Source organism: Photinus pyralis, unplaced genomic scaffold (genome assembly GCF_008802855.1).
Source record: "Photinus pyralis isolate 1611_PpyrPB1 unplaced genomic scaffold, Ppyr1.3 Ppyr1.4_LG4, whole genome shotgun sequence".
Classification (NCBI taxonomy): domain Eukaryota; kingdom Metazoa; phylum Arthropoda; class Insecta; order Coleoptera; family Lampyridae; genus Photinus; species Photinus pyralis.
In genome coordinates this window covers 17,534,404-17,555,648 of record NW_022170511.1, presented here as the reverse complement: position 1 = coordinate 17,555,648, position 21,245 = coordinate 17,534,404, and the positions used below count along the sequence as shown (strand labels likewise).

The 21,245-nt window shown below is 36.0% G+C and overlaps 1 protein-coding gene across 1 annotated transcript in view; it reads right to left on the bottom strand.

Moving 5' to 3' along the window:
* Window positions 1-5,760, bottom strand: part of LOC116168121 (serine/arginine repetitive matrix protein 1-like) — a 35,305-nt gene extending 29,545 nt beyond the window's left edge. Inside the window, exons 1-2 of the mRNA XM_031483793.1 lie at window positions 5,620-5,760; window positions 3,644-5,367 (exon numbers count right to left, since the gene is read on the bottom strand). Of these exons, the coding sequence (XP_031339653.1) occupies window positions 3,644-5,367; window positions 5,620-5,657 (1,762 nt within the window). The 5' untranslated portion in view covers window positions 5,658-5,760. The remainder of the gene's footprint in view (window positions 1-3,643; window positions 5,368-5,619) is intronic.
* Between the last annotated feature and the right edge of the window lie 15,485 nt (window positions 5,761-21,245).

Here is a 21,245-nt window from a genome sequence, read left to right as displayed (position 1 = left end):
GGGATTTTTACCGTTCGAAGACAATTGTTTGGATGAGGAGCGAAGCGACGACTCCAATTATTGTCTGAGAACGGTAACCCTTAACGTTCGACGTGCTTATAACATTTTTTGCGCGATCGAAATTAAAATTATGCAACCAATATAAATATGCACTAAGAAATTAACGAGCAGAATAAATCGAAATGATCGAAGTGGTATGGTGTACATCACTAGGCAACCAGTTTAAATGTCAAAATTGAAATTAATAATTTCATAAAAATGTGCATGTGTCTGATGTAGTTTACTAGCTTTGCACTTCCTTTATGACTTTATGAGCGTCTTGCTATAGGAAACAACAGCACAAATTGTACGTTTAATGTACCTAACAATAATTAAAGATTAAATGTAATGTAAGACTGTTGATTTTTAAAAAGGCGTCGGTAAGTATTTTTGCTGTTCTGTTTTTAGATCGGTAAGTAATTTTGACGTCGTCGTAATCATAGCAACTGGTAAATTCTACGTACTGTCATGGAAACACCCATGGTAAATAGTCAGAAATGACCGATCGCGCAAAAAATTATTTTAAACAAATTGAGTTTTTAGGGCGGGCGCTCTCATGGAAATTTACATTGGGTGCAATGGGTACAGAAGACTCTTAAGTGTGAACGAGTTCATTATGTTCGTATACAGGATGTCCCTTCATATTTTTTGGTGTTTAGACCGAAATAACGTCTCCATGACGTTGCTATTTTCAAAATATATGTGAGAAACGAAATTACCTACTGTTTTAATATTGCAAAAATTTTCACTGATCAAAGAGTAATTTTTTGAAGACCTCACAAGTGAATTACAATTCAATGGGTGCAAAAATGAACCAGAAGATGGAATTAATATCGAAAATGAAAACGAATCCGAAGAGATTTAATTACTTAATTTACTTCCTAGTATGCTCTCGCGTTTTTTTTACACAAGCACAATTGCCTGTCTTTCTTTCTTTAATCCGCTCACAACCCTTAATCCGCTAAAAAAAGTTTAACAAAATCCTAGTGTTTTTTATTCGTTAGGAGGAGGAAAAGTGATTACAGTAGGTACTGCGCGACAGTGAAAAGTTACCTATGGTAGTTCCAAAGCGTGTCCTATTTGTTCTGTGTAATGGTTTCTTATTATATATCACTGTCAGAGTTAAAGCTTTACGAAAAGGGCCAAAATTCCGATTTTATAATAAATGTGCTCTAATTTACTACAAAAACCACCACTCTGCCTTATTTGGTTGCTGTTGAAAGTAATAGTATTGGCAGCTTACTCACGTGCGTATAAAAAATAACAAATTTCAACTTCGAGGGTTATACCACAATACCACAAGTGTTGGAAACTGTTACAAAGTGAGAATTTAATTATTACATTGATGGAGGTGTCAATTTTTTTACATGGAATAAGTTTCCCTCTGAGTTTGGAGTTTAACACCGCTATCGATTGTTGTATCTGTGTGAATATCAGATGGACAAGGGGAATGAATGGCGTTACCTCCTCATAAGTCGAATAATCCAGGTTTCCAAAGTCGAAGTCAGGATTATCGGAAAATACCTTAAGCAAAAGATGCTGTATACTCTTCTATTGTGGATAAGAAACGCAGCTTGCAAGTGGAGGGACTGGTACGTAAAAGAATCAACAGCGGTTTCGAGGGAACTGACCACTAACTCAATCAGACTAAACTACCCACCAAACAATGACTCTACCACCTTCAAATTCACTCAAACTCTAACTCGTACCTACAGCGCTTTTGCGAACGAACCTGTTGATCGTTTGGGCAACTTCAAGCATACATTTTAGGAAGAAATACGTTGCTTATAAATTCTAGCAGTGACATTGCGATTAACCAAACTCCAGTGGTCAATAATTTTCTCTGTTGAAAACAGAAATTCTGACTACTTGGAATAAAAACCTCGGTTGCAAACTAATAAAGCAGATTGGTAATACCTACTAATGAAGTGGAAATAGCTGCATGCGGCAATTTATACGTTCATTGTACAAGAATTGCAAGAATTCTTGACACTTCATAAAAAATGGAAGGCGATAAACGTAATAACCTGTCCCCGGCATTAAAATTTATGAACGAATTGGAGCTGCTTATAATCCACTTTGATTTTAAAAATTCTCGAACTCCGTTCCAATGTATTTATTACAACGACAGGCTAAATTACCTACCTACCCTGGTTGAATGCAGATTGCGTTTTCCACGCGCTAGGAAATTAAAATGTTCATTCCGATAACTGCTTGTAAATAAGTTACAAGATAAAATTTGTGGTTTCCGTTATAAAGTCATCGCCGTCGTCGTGATTCACCGAATACAATTTGATTGCTCTTTTTTTGGATCCGATTCTCTCAATAGTGGCATAAATGAAAGCGACATAAAGGAATTCGGAGACCGTACGTCTGCAACTAATTGAAATTAGTGATGCCTTCTGTGGAACTTAATAATTTCGGTGGGTGTTGAATTGCTTTGAGGTTTTAGACTCCTCAGTTTCTCACTGTTATGTAAGTTATACATGAAATTGTTGTATAAGCGTACTCAAAGCGGCGTCAATGGTTTCACATGCGAATTGAATTATTATGGCACACGTGGGGAGGAGCGCGGGTGATTTTTTCACCTCTTAATTTGAAATTTACAAGAATGAAAGTTTGATTAAAGCGCTTCGCTAAAAGCTGTATTGTATTAACTTTCGACTGAACTTTTCAACGAGTTGTCTCATTTTCCTGGGCGCTTGAGCTTGATATTAAAATCATACTTTAATTTTGTGGGAGATAAATCTCCAAACTTTTTTTTATTAAATGATTTAGGTAGGTAAGTACGAAATAATTAATTTCTGTTTTTATGACGCACGTTTTCGTCAAAGGAAAAAGGCATCCGTAACAGAAATTCATTAAAAAAGTTATGGCTCATTTACAAACACAACTTTACGGCCAAGGCAACCACAAAAGAGCATTAAGACACCTAGCAACCCATAACTTCATTTAAATGAAATTAATAGTGCCTCCAAGATTGTAAATGGATGAAGTTGTGGAGAATAATTACATTGGAAACTCGGCGTACTAAACGGGTACGTGGGAAACATTTATAAAAGACATTGCGACACCTAACACTTAGCGTGCAAATTTTACCTGATGCAGCAACATTAAAATCAGTTTACAGTACAAAACGCGCACGTATAAACAAACATGGATGAAGTAGCAACAGATGATCGAGGAGAAGCCACAATGTCACAAATTCCACACTATCAGCTTTTTGCGTAACACAGAAGAATCTAAAAAGGTCAAAAATGCCTATTTAACAATGTTCAAATGCTAACCCCAGAAATTCATCAGTTCTGAAGCACCAGTGGATCACGGGCGTGCATGTGCTACGGGCGTCACAGAGCCACTGAACCAGCGTCGCGGCGTCAGACCCACCCCCGATCGATTACCAACTGTGTTATCACAAATATTACTGAAATACCGGCGCGCACGTTAAATTTCTGCATTATTCGACTAATGAATTTTATACTATGGTTGTTTAGACATTCGGGAAGTGGCACAAGTTCCTTATCGGTCCGCGGTTAACTTACTTACCGCCACCAAATTCACGCGAAACGTGACGAATTAATCGCGAAAGTACAAATAGACTCACCTGTTTGCGTACTTGAATCAAAGAAGGTGCTCGTCGTTTCCACGGTCATAGATGCAATAGTACCATCCATAATTTGAGTGCAGGAGTCGCGCCTTCCACGATACCTAGAGGTGTCATCGCTTTGAGAGCTTTGTCGTCGGAAGTTCCGGCATCTAATCATTTCCTCGGTCGTCGATTGTCGCCTGAAACCTCTGGCAATTAAGATCTCCTCTGTTGTCGATTGTCTTCGTATTGTAGGACGATAGGGTTCGGGTGGCGGTGGAATCGGTCGATTCGAAGGGCTTGGGTCGCGAGAGGAGCAGCTTGAAGAGTCGGGGGAACGATGGCTCCTACGTCTTCCGGCGACGCTGGTGGATTGCCTTCTTAAGCGGCCGCGTCTGTGCCGTCTGACAGGGCTAATGTCGCGCTCGCCCGAGCGATCCGGGCTTAGATGCGAGCGGGAATCTCTACGGCCGCGCGATGCCGAGTCGGGACTCAAGCTGTCGCGTCTCGCCTTCCGGCCGGTATCATCAACGTCCGGGCTCAACGCACCCGGCTGTGAGCCTCTTCTACTATTTCCACCCGGTAAACACGTCTCGTCGTACGTCGTATTTTGACGCTGTAAACGCGACAACTTGTTCGTGGATCTTTCGGGACTCGCATGACTGCGAGAGTCTCGCCGCCCCAATCTGCCGCATTGGGTGGTAGAATCCCGGCGAGTCGATAGAAGGGGATGAGTTGGGGTGGTTGCTTGCACAGTAGGCGAAGTTGCAGGTGGCGTAACGCTCGAAGTAATTATAGTGGGAGGTTGCATACATTGGAAGTCGGTACCGATGGAAATGGTGTGAGATGTTACAGTACTAATCGGAAGATTAATGTGACTGGCAGTTGTTTGAACACCAGCGGGAGCTGAATCGGAAGCCGTTGATGAGGTAGATGGTCTCTGCTCTTGACGATAGTAGGAAGGCGTCTCATTCACTGTGCGAGAATCTCTCCTTTTTTTATGAGTAGCCCCTATCACCTTTGGAGGAGGTGGTGTGGCAATAGTGGTTGAATCTCGACGGCCACTACGCCCACTTTCTCCAGATCCTCTACGGGAAGTGCCGTGGGAATGAGTCACCGAGTCCCTCCTACCGCTACGACTAGATTCTCCAGATCCTCGGCGAGATCCAGAGCTCGGCGTGATAACAGTGGCGACCGTGTTAGATTCGCGCCTCTGCCACAACTTTGCCACTTCAGAACGAAAATCGGAAATGGCGGTTTGATGCGAGTCTCTACGGGACTTTGATCCAATACTCTTTATTCCAGAATCCGCGCTAGATTCTCGCCTTTTTCTGGTAGATATACTTGGTGTTGGTCCGGTTTCTGTGGTGGTTTGTCGGCCCCACGGTAAACTCCTCGCCAAATCCGCGAGTGTCTCTCGTCTGTTTAAAGGAGCCTTCTGCCGCGATTTCGTAGATCCGCCGCCCCATTCTCTCAAAATGTCCGTCAGTTGCGCTAGCGAGCTCCGACGACGACGCGTCGTACCAGTCGTGGGCGGCGAGGTCTCCTGTGTTTCCGTCGGTGGCGATATGCTGCATATTTGGGTCGCCGAATCTCTTCGGCCTCCCAGTCGCTGACGGATCGTGGACTCTTCCAGTTGTTCTCGCACCAGATCGTCCCACCCATTTCCTCCTTGCCATACCAGGCCCACTTGATGGGACAAGATCGGCAGATTGCAAACGAAGCAAATGGCTGTCATTGTCCTGAAACGAAACAGACAGTTTAGTAATAGCTCTGGCGAGTGGAGTTGATTAACTAGTGCTTATAGCTGCTCTTGTGCATTAGGTAACCTACGCATGCTACAACTGAAATTGGGTCCTCTATGGGATATCTGTGCAGATGAACAGAGTAAGTGAAGCGCTCTGTGTTACGCAAACAGATGTAACCAAAGAGTAACCTGTAAAGAGCGATGAGTGAATCTGCAAAACGTGCTTGTATGGGGTGCGAATGCGGACCTGTAGTGGCGCAAGCGCGGCGAGGGTAGCTGCGCCATGGTTCATTCTGACGGCGCGGTATGATCCTTCGTCCAAGTCGTCTCGACGTCGTTCTGGTCTGCTTAAGAGAATACCACATCAAACATTTTAGGATTTTCTATGTCTACTAGGTACAGGAGGACTCCACTTAACTAAAACACCAACAGTTACACTTCGTTACAGATCCTGAACCTTAAGGTTTATTAAACTTACAAATGAACTTTACTGCTTTCAAGAAGATTCATAAATTACGAAATTACGTTACAATTCCTATTTACTACTCGCGATTCTTCAAACAATGGCGAAAGTTGCATTTGAATAAAATTGATACTGGGCTGGATGATCTACTCGGCTTCTACATCTCCATACAAATTTCCTCATTTCCCAATATGAATTTTTGTAAAGGGTTCCTGTCAGATGGCTATCGGAGTATTCATGCTAACGGATGTCGGTTTCAATTTCGTCTAATTGTCGTAGTAATGCCACGGCCCTCCCGAGTTTTTCTAACGTTCGATAGAAGGGATGATGATGCGTACACGTAATTACTGAACCTTCTGGAACAGTATGAAAACAGCAAAAACTATATTTAAAACGCACTTTAGTGCATGAGTGGTTCCATTATTTCACACCGTAAGTGAACAATTTACTTGCTGCTTACATTGGTGGCTCTATACCTATTTTCCTTTACAACTGGCTTTGAATGATTGAATTCAAGATCTCGTGACCTTAAATTATTGTATGACTTTCAAATAATATTTCTTCGGAATGTACGGATTTTAATTGAGGCCGTTGACCTAGCCGTTGACTCTTTCAAGTTCATAAGGGTTTTAAGTCAATGTTCTTATTGTGTCGGAAAACAAGTTGTGCCCTGAGGGAGAATTTAAAAAGTCAAAAGAGAACGCTGATTATATGAGATACTGAAAACTGTTTGTGTGTATCAATAGAGGAAAATGAAAACTATACTACCATGAACCATAATCACTGATAAAAGAAGTCCAGAAATTAATATATTGTGCGGCAATGAGGTAATAGAAACAGCCGACCATGGGGATCTCGGGAACTGTAAGAGATAGGTAGGTAGTTTAAATTTGGTAAAGTTGCGTATTTGGATCCTTAACAAAATGCCGTTTTGAAAATGAAAAAATTCCGACTACTTTCGGAGATATCCGTAAAAAAAAGAAATGTTGCAAAATCGTTTTTATTTTTCACTGAAGTTATTTAAACAATTTTTTCAAAACAAGTAACGCATTATCATGACCACATTTTTCTCTCTATAAGATGCTATTCATGAATTTTAAATCCGACGTTTCGTCTCCGGTTAACCATCATCAACTTTGTTTTTTCTTATGGAAGTAATTTTTATTTTTTGTCATTTGATAGAGAATTTTTTTCTGATTTCAAAAATGTAAGCATCACAATTTTTTAATATTGTTAAAATATCTGCTTTTTTGCCTAGAAAACTTTGTCTTGGGTAGTGTACGTAGTTTCTTGGGTTTTTACGAATTAATAGCGCTATTTCTTATTAAAAGATAGTGATGTTCATATTTTGAAATCAGAAAAAAATTCTCTATCCAATGACAACAAGTAAAAATGATTTCCTTAGGGAAAAACAAAGTTGATGATGGTTGACTGAAGACGAAACGTCCAATTTAAAATTTAAAGTAGTATCTTGTAGAGCGAAAAAAGTGGGCATAATAATGTGTCGTTTATTTCAAAATATCTTTTTAAATCATTTCAGTGAAAAATAAAAACCATTTTGCAAATATTTTTCCGTATATCTCCGAAAGTAGTTGGAATTTTTTCAGTTTCTAAACTGTATTTTGTTAAGCATCAAAGTATGCAACTACCTACCTATCTCTTACAGTTTCCGAGATGCCCATGGTGGTCCTCGAATTTGAATCAGCCTGATACTAATCTTCGGAAAAACAGAAATTTGCTGATTGTTTCTCATACCTATTTTGTGACTTTATTTGAAGAGAAATAAATTACACTTTCTCTTTGCGACTTTTTCTCACTACAAGCTGATATGTTTTTAAGGCCTCCGTTTCGGTTTTTTGATGCCATCGTCAACAAGTGGGTAACACACTACCGTTTAAAACTGACTTCAAACCAGTGCCACCTTCTTTGAAACACTTCAATACATGAATGAAGATTAAACTATGAGTTTAGTGAGGCGAATGTAATGAATGAATTAATCCTTTCAGAATTTACTAGTAGCTTGCGTAATTACCAAACTTAAGTCAACTTCCACTTCCAAATAATTGACAGCCGAACGAATAGTTTCGCGCTGCTTAATTTTCATTAATAATAATACACAAATCCGTACCTTCTAACTTTAATTTATTAAGCCCGTCCCTGACAAACGCCCCCATCTGTTGCATTTATATAGGATTAAAGCTACTTGTAAATATTATATCTCTAATTCAATTAATTAATTTTATTGAACAGAATTTGCCTTGTAGTGAAGAATTCCTATAGTGGGTTCGCACTGAATATAATTAACAAATGATTCCAAACTGCAGTTGCGTGTGCTCAAAGTGCATGTAACAGGATAGTGAGCCCTATGCAATTTCGCATGTATGATTCAGCAGCGATTTTCTATCCCAGAGTGTTTGGTGCCCTAAAAATCCACAAATTCAAAGCTATGTGTATCACGTAAATATTGTAAACGAAGGTTTCTTTGAGTGTACTGTATAAATCCGAGGATTTATTACGCATTTCGTCAATTTTGGAAGTTGCAACACATCGTAGTATGGAACGCCGTTTTAGTATTTATACCAACATTTTATCATGTATCATTTTAAATATCAGTCAATCTTATGTCTCTAAATTTTTCGTTTGTTGTTTTTATCTTACGTATTAAGAGATTGATTAAAAAAATGTTGATTAATAAAGATGATACATGAATTAAAATGTTTGTTGATAATTTTAATTAGGCGCTAGTATACACGTAGTCAAATAGACTAAACTGTAGTTCCTGAAACTTCCGCACAATCAGAGATACGAATTAAAATTATCAACAATCATTTTAATTAATGTAACATTTTAATTCAACAATCACTTTAAATAATTCTTGCCGATTTTAACAGCATGAATTCATATGATTGTTGAATTAAAATGTTCTCTGAAAATATTTGTACAATTTTATTCCAAAATTTTACAATGTGCCATTTTAAATAACAGTCAATCGTATGCCTCTACTTTTTACGTTTGTTGTTATTGTCTTACGTATTAAATATGATTGTTTAAAAAATGTTACTTATTAAAAATGTGAAATGAATTATTAACAATTAACAATTAATAACAAACAATTAAATTGAATTGCAAGAAATACTTCGATTAATAAAACGATTTTGTCCAACAAACATAAAAATTCATTCATTTTAAATGTGGAATTAAAATTATCAACAAACATTTTAATTCATCAGTCATATAAATTCGACGATTTGAAAATTGAAGCCGAATATTTTCAACAATCACTTTAATTCAACAAACAAATAAATTTTTATTGTTAGACGTAGTAAAAGAATCTTTTAAAATGATTGTTGAATTAAAATGTTACATGAATTAAAATGTTTGTTGATAATTTTAATTAGGCGCTAGTATACACGTAGCCAAATACACTAAACTGTAGTTCCTGAAACTTCCGCACAATCACAGATACGAATTAAAATTATCAACAACATTTTAATTCATGTAACATTTTAATTCAACAATCATTTTAAATAATGCTTTCCGATTTTAACAGCACGAATTAATATGATTGTTGAATTAAAATGTTTGTTCCTCGGTTTGTTCATAATTTTAATCCCACATTTAATATGAATAAATTTTTATGTTTGTTGAATTAGTTCTAGTTAGTTATATTACTGTTCGTTTATGTATTCGTTTGTTGATTTGTATTGTTAAACTTTCGTTATACACATTGCTATATAATTCATACATCATTTCAATTAAGTGAAGTTTTTTAAACAAACATATTTAATGTTTCACATAAAAACAACAAACATAATAAATCGGGAAATAAAATTAACTGTTGTTTATAATGTTACATTGTAAACTTTCGTAATAAAAAGTAAAACGGCGTTCCATATCGTAGGCGGCAAACTTGTTGAGGGCCCAGAACAAAAGAGGGATAATAAATAAATAAAAGTATCTATAAAAGCCCAAAAATTTCCAAGAAAAAGAAAACCGTCAAGAAACTACAATAAAACTAAAAATGTATCTGATCTGATTTTGACACTTAGTAACCCGAAGGCCCAATCTTCAAATGAGTATAACTTTTGATTGAAAAGTTATTTAAAAAAAATGGTCCACAATTTTGTTCCTTAACTCATCAAATATGTACACAACAAATTTCGTGGAATTCTCTCCATTTTCGTTGTCCGCTCAAGAATTGCAGTGGAACTTTTTTTTCAAATTTTTAAAAACTAATTTCAGATTCGCCATTTTCATGTTCAAAAACCCCCCAGATACCAAATTTCGTCGAAATCAGAATTTTTTTCAGGGTAGAAACTTTGACAAAATTTTGTCAAAATCAGATAGGGAATACCCGAAAACCTATTCAAAGATGTGTCACGCATCTTTGTAACTCTTATGGTTGCTGAGAATAAAATTAAAGAAGAAATCCAAATTTCACCACTTCTTTGGGGGTAGCTCCCAAACGAAACACGTTGGACCATCGGTTTATTTGGAAAAAGTGTTTTTTTTTTGCATGCGGTCATGTAACACCCTGTATAATACGCATAAATGTCCGGCGGAACTTGCGCTTTAAAAACGTCTTGTAGGGATATTATACGTTTATTTTGTTTCTCATTGGTATACGATTTATATGCGTATATGAAAGTGGTGTTATATACCTACATTTATCAAACGAATGCTAAAAAACGGTTATTTATGTACGTATTATCGACGCAGAACGTGAACTCTATAATTTATATATATGAACAGAAATTGTATTTTAAACGTGTGTATAAAATTTGTCTACACAAAAACGTATACCATACTCCTAATACTGAATGTACCCTATCAAAGCGCTTTAAAAACGTTTTTTAAACGTGTGTTTGCTGGGCAATTAAAGATATAATTATATTGACAATTGTATTGACTGAACCTTCACCTTGCGCTCTTATGAATTGGTGTGTTAGCAAATCTACATTATCGATTTACACTCCAAGTTCATTATGTGCAATATTATAAGAAATTTCATTAACATCTGAAACAAAAATGAATGTATGTAAATCTTGTGATATTTGGAATTATGGGTCTGTTTCGAGCGCTTTGGCGGACTGGGTTAAGTACTAGGTTAAGTACGTTATCTCTATTTGAGAGTCAGAGTGCATGAGACGAAACAATCATCGAATAACTATCAGCAAAAACTTTCCATTTCAAACGTAGCCATTTGGGAAGGTGACCGCATAGCGGAACCATATAGGTTAATGAAGTGGGAACTCGATGCGTCGAGCTTCTAAGTTCGTTTTTGTGCGACAGATCGAGGTTTTATTGGAGCTGAAATATAATGTTCATGCAAAGAATTGTGACACAAAGCTATGCTTCAAACCTAAGCATTCTACGAAGATTATTTTCTTTGAGAGTTATCCTTAAAAAACTTTTGCAGCCGACCAACCTACTGACCGACCGAACAGCCAAAATGAATATACAGTGCGTTTGAGATAAGAGGGTCACCCCAATATCTCTTTTATTTGGCGAGATACGAAGCATTTCTCAAATGTAATTTTATATGTGACCTTACGATCTATCTGACCGCATATTCAAACTTCCGGTATCACTGCCGGTTTAACCGGAAATCGATGCAAGTCTTGTTTTTCAAATGCAATGCCTATGTTTTTTTGCTCATTTTTTTAATGCTATTGTTTGCGTTTTGTCCGCCCGTCCGTCCATCCGTCCGGACCCACTTGTGCCGTTTTGAACTACTTCTAGGGGATTGGTCCTAGAGTCCTGCAATTTTTTGCTTCTTGAAGGTGTGCCCGACGGCCGTCAAATTTCCTCCCCTCATGAATTATTATTTACATACGACAACCAATTGGTCTCAGATTTTGCATATGCATGCCTTTAGTGATGCCAAATTAAAACTTTAAAAAATCGGGGGGAGAGGGGGTAAACACACGTTCTACCCTTCATAGTATTCTAATGAAAGGTACCACCGAAATAAATTGGTTTGAACAAACTATAACTTTCCGGGGCGACTCTTTTTCGAGATCAGAGGGCGACGGGGCCTGAGAGGGGGAGGTTAGAAATTAATGATATTTTTCAATGTAATTAAAGGTCTCAATAAAAGGACCCGTTTTCTATACTAACTACTGCTGACTTTCTGACCCCTTATCCAAAGAGGGGTTTGGAGGTGGGGGGGGGGGCACTGGAACTCTAATGAAAGGTCTCAACTAAAGGAATTAATTTCTACCGACCATGCTCCTCCTCCTCGACCACTTATCGTGATCGTATATATTCCCTTGTATCTCTAGATCGGATTGTCGGAAGAGGGTACTCACAAAGGGCGATTGGGATGTGTGGAAGAAATATATCCATTGGTGATTTCAAAACTTTAAGAGCGAATATCTCAAAAATGTTTGTCGGAGGAAAGTACTCTCACAGGCAAAATGAATCGACTGGACGAGACATGTCTATTGGTGAAGTCGACGCTTTCAGTGCAAATATCTGCAGAATGGAGTGTCGGTGGATTTTGATTGTATGCCAGGCGGTTTGTAATGCAACAGGCACCGTGCATCCTGACAACACACGGCATGCTAGATTTCATAAATCTTCTAAATATTGAATAACGAATTTCTCTATTTTTTGTATATCAACCATATGCATATTTTATGTTGTCGTACAGCAAATTGATTGCTCTTTACAAATATTGTAAAAAACGTAAGTATTGCATTTGAAAACCCAAAGTTGCATCGATTTCCGGAAGTGATATCGGAAGTTTGAATATGCGATCAGATAGATTGTAAAGTCACATATAAAATCATGTGTAACACATTTTTCGTATCTCGCAAAATATCCCTTTTATACCAAACGCACTGTATAAGCGTTACTTTTTTTCAAAACGCGCTAATTTTCATAAAATTTTGCGCATCTCCCTCGGTTCGTTTTACAATCGCCGTTATACAGGGTGTCCCTAAAAGGTCTGTACAACGCGCTACCAGGGGTTCTTGGTATCAATATAGGACGATTTAACCCAACTTACCTCTATCCAAAAGTGCTTCGGTAAGGCGCTATCTACCGCCAAAGATTTAAAAAAAAATCGTTATTTTTATTTTATCGGAAAATGGTTTTGCCGATTAAAATGAAATTCGGGATGTGAATGTCTAATGTAAAAAGGGTCTTTGTGATATCACCGTTTTGATTGTAGTTGCTATGTAGGTGGTAAAATACTGACCATCCACATCTGAAGAGGTCTAAAACTTTTTAACTACTATTTTGACAGTTCTGAATTTTTGGACACTGAGAGACAGTTTACTTGCAAGCATTTTTTGTCTCTTGATGAATATCGCTATCTGTGATGGGTTACGAAAAAAAAAAATTTACGCATCATGAATGGCATGCATCATACATGCGATTGTTCCTCAAAAACCATAAGTGCAAGCAAGAAGCATGTGAGTATACTCTCTAACGCATTGGCGACCATTTCCACGACAGTATCTAAACACATAAGCATATCAGATAACTCTGCGTTACTGTATTGAAAGGTCATATTACAATTTTAACAATGAAATTTTAAATCTTCAAGGAAAACGTAAATTGTTAAAGTTTAAGAAACAACAAACAAACGTTACGCCACTCTAAGGTTTCACAGCCATCTTCTGATTTTTTGAGGAACAATCGCATGTATGGTGCATGCCATTCATCATGCGTAAATTTTTTTTTTTCGTAAACCATCACAGATAGCGATATTCATCAAGAGACAAAAAATGCTTGCAAGTAAACTGTCTATCAGTGTCTAAAAATTCAGAACCGTCAAAATAGTAGTTAAAAAGTTTTAGACCTCTTCAGATGTGGATGGTCAGTATTTTACCACCTACATAGCAACTACAATCAAAACGATGATATCACAAAGACCCTTTTTACATTAGACATTCACATCCCGAATTTCATTTTAATCGGCAAAACCATTTTCCGATAAAATAAAAATAACGATTTTTTTTTTTAATCTTTGGCGGTAGATAGCGCCTTACCGAAGCACTTTTGGATAGAGGTAAGTTGGGTTAAATCGTCCTATTTTGATACCAAGAACCCCTGGTAGCGCGTTGTACAGACCTTTTAGGGACACCCTGTATATTATCAACCACTACAGGAAAAAAATTCATTATTCATTATTGGTTTACAAAAATTTCTTCAAGTAAAGTTACAAAAAATACAACACAGTTAACGTTTCTTCCATTTATCTCCGAATGCTCAGGATTCCTTCACTTTCTAAGTTGTTAGATAGATAATTACAAAGTCAATTACATATCGATCGCTTGTAGCGTGGTATGTGCTATTCGTATTATGGCCCTAAGTATCTGTTTTTCTGTCAGCCTGATTTTTTTTACGTCAAATAAATTTTTTCATCTGTAGCAGGTTTTGTGATTAATCGATTCCAAAATTACGACCTAGATATGGGTTTTCATGTTTAATTTCGTTCTATTTCATACCCAGAACTACATCAGGTGTTATATTAATTAAATATCTCTTAATTAATTCTTTGAACTTTTGGAGGCGGCTAAGGTTGCTGATGATTTTCTCAAATTAATAACATTTGCGTCAATATCGAGATTTTAATCGTGGCCGGGGCTGGATGGTGGCCGTACCCTAAAAAATCAAAGTACTTTTTTTAAGATTCTGTTAGTACCTGAGGTTAATTACATATTACTAGGAATATTGAGTTCACACTTTATCCAACTACTGTGGATAGTTTGTGAAGTAGCCAAAAAGTCCGGTTAATTTATATAATTTTCTTGTAGTTTGTACTTAGGCGATAAATCTTGTATACTTTATAGACTAACTGGATAGTATACAAACTAACATTCGTAGCTATTTTAGTGAAACGATGATTTCTCGTTATAATATAAACATACATTTGGATAGTTACTATCCAGCTAGTCTATAAACTAGCTAAGTAAACACTTTAGTCGTAACATATACAACCGAATGGAAAAGGAGCGAAACTACAAACTCGGCTCTCGGTCAACAATTTGATTGCGCGCGACATGCGGGCTGTTATACTAGTATTGTTCAGTTATTATCGGACACCGCATAACTTCAGTTTGAGCAATTATTTTGTATTTATCAGAAAGACTGGAAAAATTGCTATTGTTTGCTTGTTAAAGCGAATTTAAGCCAGTATTAGATAAAAATGCGAAATCATTGGTGTTGTTTAATTGATAAGACATTGTAAAATGATAAATGTGTAAGTGTTGTTCCATGTGGATCAAAGCTTATCTTCTTATTTTTTAGATGTAGTAGTACGTTGGGTACGCCAAAAAAAACTGCACTTTTTGATTGGAATATGCCACTTTCTGTGGTAATAGTTAATACCAAAAGGCAACTTTTGAGATAGGGAGCCACTCGAAAATCCGTGCAGGAAACCAAAATGGTGGCCGCCATTAGCCGCAATATATTTTTTTGTATCTCTGCTCCTAATAGTCCGATTTTAATTTTCTTTTTTTTATTGAAAGCTCTTGTGACGAGGAAACTTTTTTGCTATATAACATTTATCTCTAAAACTTAAGGATTTAGCACATTTTAAAAAAGTGTTTTTTTACGAATTTGAATCACAAGTAAGCTCAACCCGATTTTTATGTGTAACTTGTTACGTCAAATGTAAGGATTTGTATTATTCAGCACAATATTCTGACTCTTAAGGTCTGATGATGAATCGGTCTATACGATTCGAAGTCGATTAGCTAAAGAAATATTAAAATTCAATTATTTGAAAAACGAGTTTTATTTATTTATTTATTTATTGTTACAAACTACACAGGGCACAGCCCTAATTACGTAGCAGGTATCTATTATCTATTAATGAAGGGTTGCTGAATAATAAGTATATAATCTAATAAAGACATTCAACTAAAAAATGATACAAACTTTCGCATACAAAAAATTAAAAAAATATGATACTGTTGGGGTGTAAGAAGCCCTACTAATTTTTTTCTTTTATCCTTAATTGAAATCATAATGTTTTATTAATTGTTTGGAAAAAATGTTAAATATTACAGTATATTTCTCCTATTCACTAAGCTTTGGATTTCAAAAACTTTCCTTAGATCAACCGATCTAACACTGTTATAGTTAGGATAAGTGCCAAATTTTTTATAATAGAGAAATCGTAAAAACTTATTTTGGACTTTTTCAATTGCTTTTATTGAATTACACGTGTTTGGATGCCAAACTGTGCTAGCATATTCAAGCTTTGGTCTAACTAATGTAAAATAAAGTCGTTTAACTGTACTTATGTTTTTGAAATTCTTGGTTTGCCTCACAATAAAACCCAAATTTTGTATGCACCAGCCACTGTAATATTTATGTTCAATTTATCATCGTAAGTTACTCCAAGATCCTTTATGGAAGTTACACGTTCCAAACTTAACCCGTTAATTTCATAATTAAAAAAGAGTGTACTCTTCTTGCGCGAGAACGATAATACATTACACTTTTTTAGGTTTAGAGGTAATTTATTCAAACGGCTCCACTGATACAATTTATTAAGATCATTTTGATGATTTAAACAATCAGAAATACTGGTTATAGGCATAAATATTTTTTGGTCATCCGCGAAAAGTAAAGATTGACAGTTACTAAACTGAGAAGGCAGATCATTTATAAAAATCAGAAACAGCAAAGGTCCCAAAATAGAGCGTTGCGGTACTCCAGAATTAGCTTCAAATTTGCCTGATGTGTTACCATTAAATTTCACTGCAAGTTTGCGACTGCGTAAATAAGAAGCAAAAAAGTGTAACAAATTGATTGATAGGCCATACTGATAAAGCTTTCTTAACAACAAATCGTGATGTACTTTATCAAATGCCTTCCTAAAATCTGTATAAATTTTATTGTATCAATTTGTATCGACAAATAATTCACTACGTCAAGAAAATAGTGGTTGCTATTTAAAAACAGTATGTCCCCTTTGACTGTGTAGAAGTATGCTACTGACCCCAAATTGAATGTACGTGGATTGGTAGCAAACTTTTTATAATTATGGATGTCATAAAAAGCTTCTTTAAAAAATGATTTGAAGATAAAATTTTCACCCTGTATAAAAAGCATATCCGGAAAACGGTTAGCTTCGCGGTTAGCATTACGAAAAAAAAACCGATAAGACCTACAAAAATAATTCTTTTGTTAAGGGATACCCGGGGATACCTATAAAAAATATCAAAATGTATAGGCTGCCCTCGAGAACACCCTATATACCTAAAAATACGTTTTAGGCTTCCCCTCAGGCTTCTCGTACCAACAAACCGTTACCATTAATCTCAACCATTGAGGCCGAGATTGAGGCTCTATCGTCCGGTTACAGAAGGTGGATTCCCTGTATAATAAAAATGATTCAACTTATATGAATATTGAATAGGTATCTAAAACTTGGAAATCATAATATTCCGTTAATATTCTTAAAGAAAAGCCGAGAGAAAACCATCGAAAAAACCCATGATCTGATAAATAAGCACTCCAATTTTCACATTCGTTGTAGCTTAAACCAACTAGTTAAGTAAAATAAGAGCGAGAGTAAGAGTTAAAGTTGCTATACTGCCAGCTATACTGAGTGTTTCTTTAAAAGCAGAGTGTATTTTCTGTTTTTCAGAGAAAAAAATTGACGAGGCTTTTCCTTTCAATTTTCATAATGCTTGATTTCGTGCCTGATGAAACAAATATTGCGCATTTTTTCAAAAAAAAACATGGCGGATTGAAATTTTCCGAACTTGCAGGGTAGATACAAGGAGTTTTGGGGTTGTATCGATTGAATTTCTAAACGATGGCCTTTTTTGTCGAAAAGACCGGGATATTGCACAATTAAAAGCTTACTTGTGATTCAAATTCGTAAAAAAACCCTTTTTTTTAAATTGTGCTAAATCCTTAACTTTTAGAGATAAATGTTATATAGCAAAAAAGTTTCCTCGTCACAAGAGCTTTCAATAAAAAAAAAAGAAAATTAAGATCGGACTATTAGGAGCAGAGATACAGAAAAATATATTGCGGCTAATGGCGCCATTTTGACGGCCACCATTTTGGTTTCCTGCACGGATTTTCGAGTGGCTCCCTATCTCAAAAGTTGCCTTTTGGTATTAACTATTACCACAGAAAGTGGCATATTCCAATCAAAAAGTGCAGTATTTTCCCCATTCTAGCCATGTACCCGACGTACTATAGAGTTCCATTGAATTATAAGAGCTATATTAAAAGCAGGTAGACTAGAATTTCTTATGATTGATAAATTTTTCTAGAAAAAGAGAAGTAAACTTTCTCTGCCTCTTTTCCGCTTCTCTGCTTCTAGCAACGAAACAATATACTTCGCTGTTTGAATATGATCAGCGAAATGTCTCATTTGACGTACCGGGTGACCGAATAAGACTGTTCCTCGGCCATATCTCGAGAACCGTTCGTCATATGACTTAGGAGTAAAAAAAAAAGTTGGGTAAATCGGTCATGAAGAATCGCTAGAAAATATTTTCAAGTCCTAAATGACCAACAGAGGGCGTAACTGCCATCTTAAATTTTAAAATTGCATTTTCTTTAAATTTCGCATAATAGGCAAACAAAATTCTTTCACATTTTTAAAGAGAACCAGTTTATCTATCATTTTCGTAAAAACAAAAATTCAGTTATTTCGAAAACAAAGATGGTGTGGGGCGTTCAATTGTTTTTGCAATAACCTGCTTTAACGTCGATGGCGCGAAAGAAAAGTACCCTACACTTTTAGGTAGGCCTTGGAAAATTAAACAAATGAAACACGATGCATTATAAAATAATAACAACCGTAATTTGTTAATTATTCTGTGTTTACATTCAGAAATTGAATTTGTAATCTTTTCTAAAATGCCGATTTAACCAGGAAGCATTTAATATGCTGGCGATATATTTTGAGTATTTTCAAAATGCGACCATCGCTGCCCACATCGTCTACTTGCGTTATCCGAATCGATCACGAACCATCGCCGCCTACCTAAAACCGACAAATACCGGAAATACGTCAAATAAGATACAATTTAAGCATTTTTATTAATTAATTAATTAATCTCATTTTCCCAATATTTGAAGTTAGGAACGAGATTTTGAAAAACGGTTTTCACTGGCCTCTTTGGGTGTTATTTGGCTACTTTTTCATAAAGAAAAAGTCATATCATTCCATTTGGATTTTTTTAGGAGTTTGGATCATAGTGTCAAAACTATCCCCCTGGCGGAGAAGGATTCAACTAAATTAACTATATTTTGATGTCTTATTGCCCAAGGAATGCATTTTTCAACGATACCAAATTTGTTACAATCCGTCAAACGGTTAAGAAGTTAAAGCAGGTTAATGCAAAAACAATTGAACTTCCCACGCCATCTTTGTTTTTGAAATAACTGAGTTTTTGCTTTGTTTTTACGAAAATGATAGATAAACTGGTTCTCTTTAAAAATGTAAGAAAAAATGTTTAGTTTATTATGCGAAATTTGGGGTGCGGGTGGGAACTAGTTTTATCCTTCATGGTACTCTAATGAAAGGTTTGAACGAAAGGAACCATAGCCCTCCTCCTCGACCTCTTAAATTCAATGCTCTTATCGTGATCTGGTATATTCCCTTGTACCTCAAGAACGGATTGTCGGAAGAGGGTACTCACAAAGGGCGATTGAGACGTCTGTAAGAAATATATCCATTGATGATGTTAAAACAAAAGCTATTTCGGTTTAACAAAATGCGCTTTCTCTGCACAAAAGTTGTGCACAATTTATACTTGTTTAGAATCCCTACAATAAAGTATCAAAATAGTTGGTCGCAGTATATGGGGTCTTACAATTTCTTGAATCGGTTACAATTTTATCGTTTGGGTCTTTTGCACTACCCTCGTATTTGTCACCGTTTCCGATTTATTTGCAAAAACAGTCATCGACTGAAATTATGTGTAGGCGAAATAAAGCAGAGTAAAAAAGCTGGAATCACTATAGCGCGTTCGCACCTCCAGATGCAGTATGGTGCTTATGCTTGCCAGATGCATGATAGCACAAAGAAATTATGTTGTGGTTTAATACTTCAATTAAATCATGCGTCAGTTTGATATCATTATGCGGTAAGGAACAAGGATAGCGTTATCGAAGAATGACGCAAATTAGTAAGAGAGAAAAAGAAAAATTAAAATTGAAATTGAAAATTGAGACTAAAAATTTTTTATTTTATTTTATTTTATTTTTTTAAATTTAATATGGAGTACTTCATCAACATAATAAGAGAGACATTTAGTCCATAAGGCTCCATACTGCATCTGGAGGTGCGAACGCTATAATAGAACTACTTGTGGCTGTTGAACTGTAAAACAAACATACCATTAAACCACAATATTATATTAAAACTACGCACCCGTTTCGACAGCAATGCTGTCATCATCAGCGAACAACGGAACAATAAAATAAACTACAAATACGACCCTATTTGTACTAATTACAAGTAGAATTTATCTCCCACGTAGGTAGTACATATAGGATAATATAAAAAATGCTTCATATCCCATTCAAATTCACTAATCAGGCAATTCCAGTAATCCGGCGTAGGCAAAAACATTTGGGTGCCGGATTACCGAACGCCTACTGTAATACTTATATGTATAAATTAGTAAAAGGAATATAAAAGAAGAAGGAATGGAAATGTTACAGATTTATTTCAATAATCACAGGATTTATTTGCTGCTAATTATTCTTGATAAGCAAATTCCGTCAATCAGGATAATTCACATCATTAAAAAAATTCATATTCATGGTTAAATTGTTAATGAACATTACGCGAATAAAAAAACTTGCCGTGTTTTAATTGTAGAAATGAAGTTAAGTATTTTAGCGTACGTAGCAGAAAATTCAATTAATCGCTGTTCGTAATTTACCTAGAGAATTCGAAATTTTACATGTCCTCATATTGTAACAACAGCATTATTTGCACAAATTTGTTTGCGACCTTTCTTTTGATTTATGATTATAATATAACTAGCTGACCCTACGGACGTTGTCTTCTTTTTTAGCTATGAATAGCTATTCAATTCGGGGTGGAATAAATAATAACAAATAGTTATTTGTTTCATTAGTACAAAAAATGTCAGTTTTCGGGACGAGGAAGATAGTTGCTGGACGACGCGTTAGCGGAGTCCAGCAACCTTCCGAGTCCCGAAAACGCATTTTTTGTACGAATAAAACATAAAATTTTTTCTCCAACCCCCTTTACTTCAAATTACATTTGAAATTAGATTCAGTCCAGTTTCACTACTAGTATAAGAACTTCTGTTTTCTTGTCCTCACGTGTCATGTCACTCTAGTTTTTAGGTTAACTTATAACCTATTCGTTCTTACTTCTTACTTCTCACCTCTCGCGACTTTGTAGGGAGCAAATCTTGAGGTAGCATGTTCTGCCGTTTCTA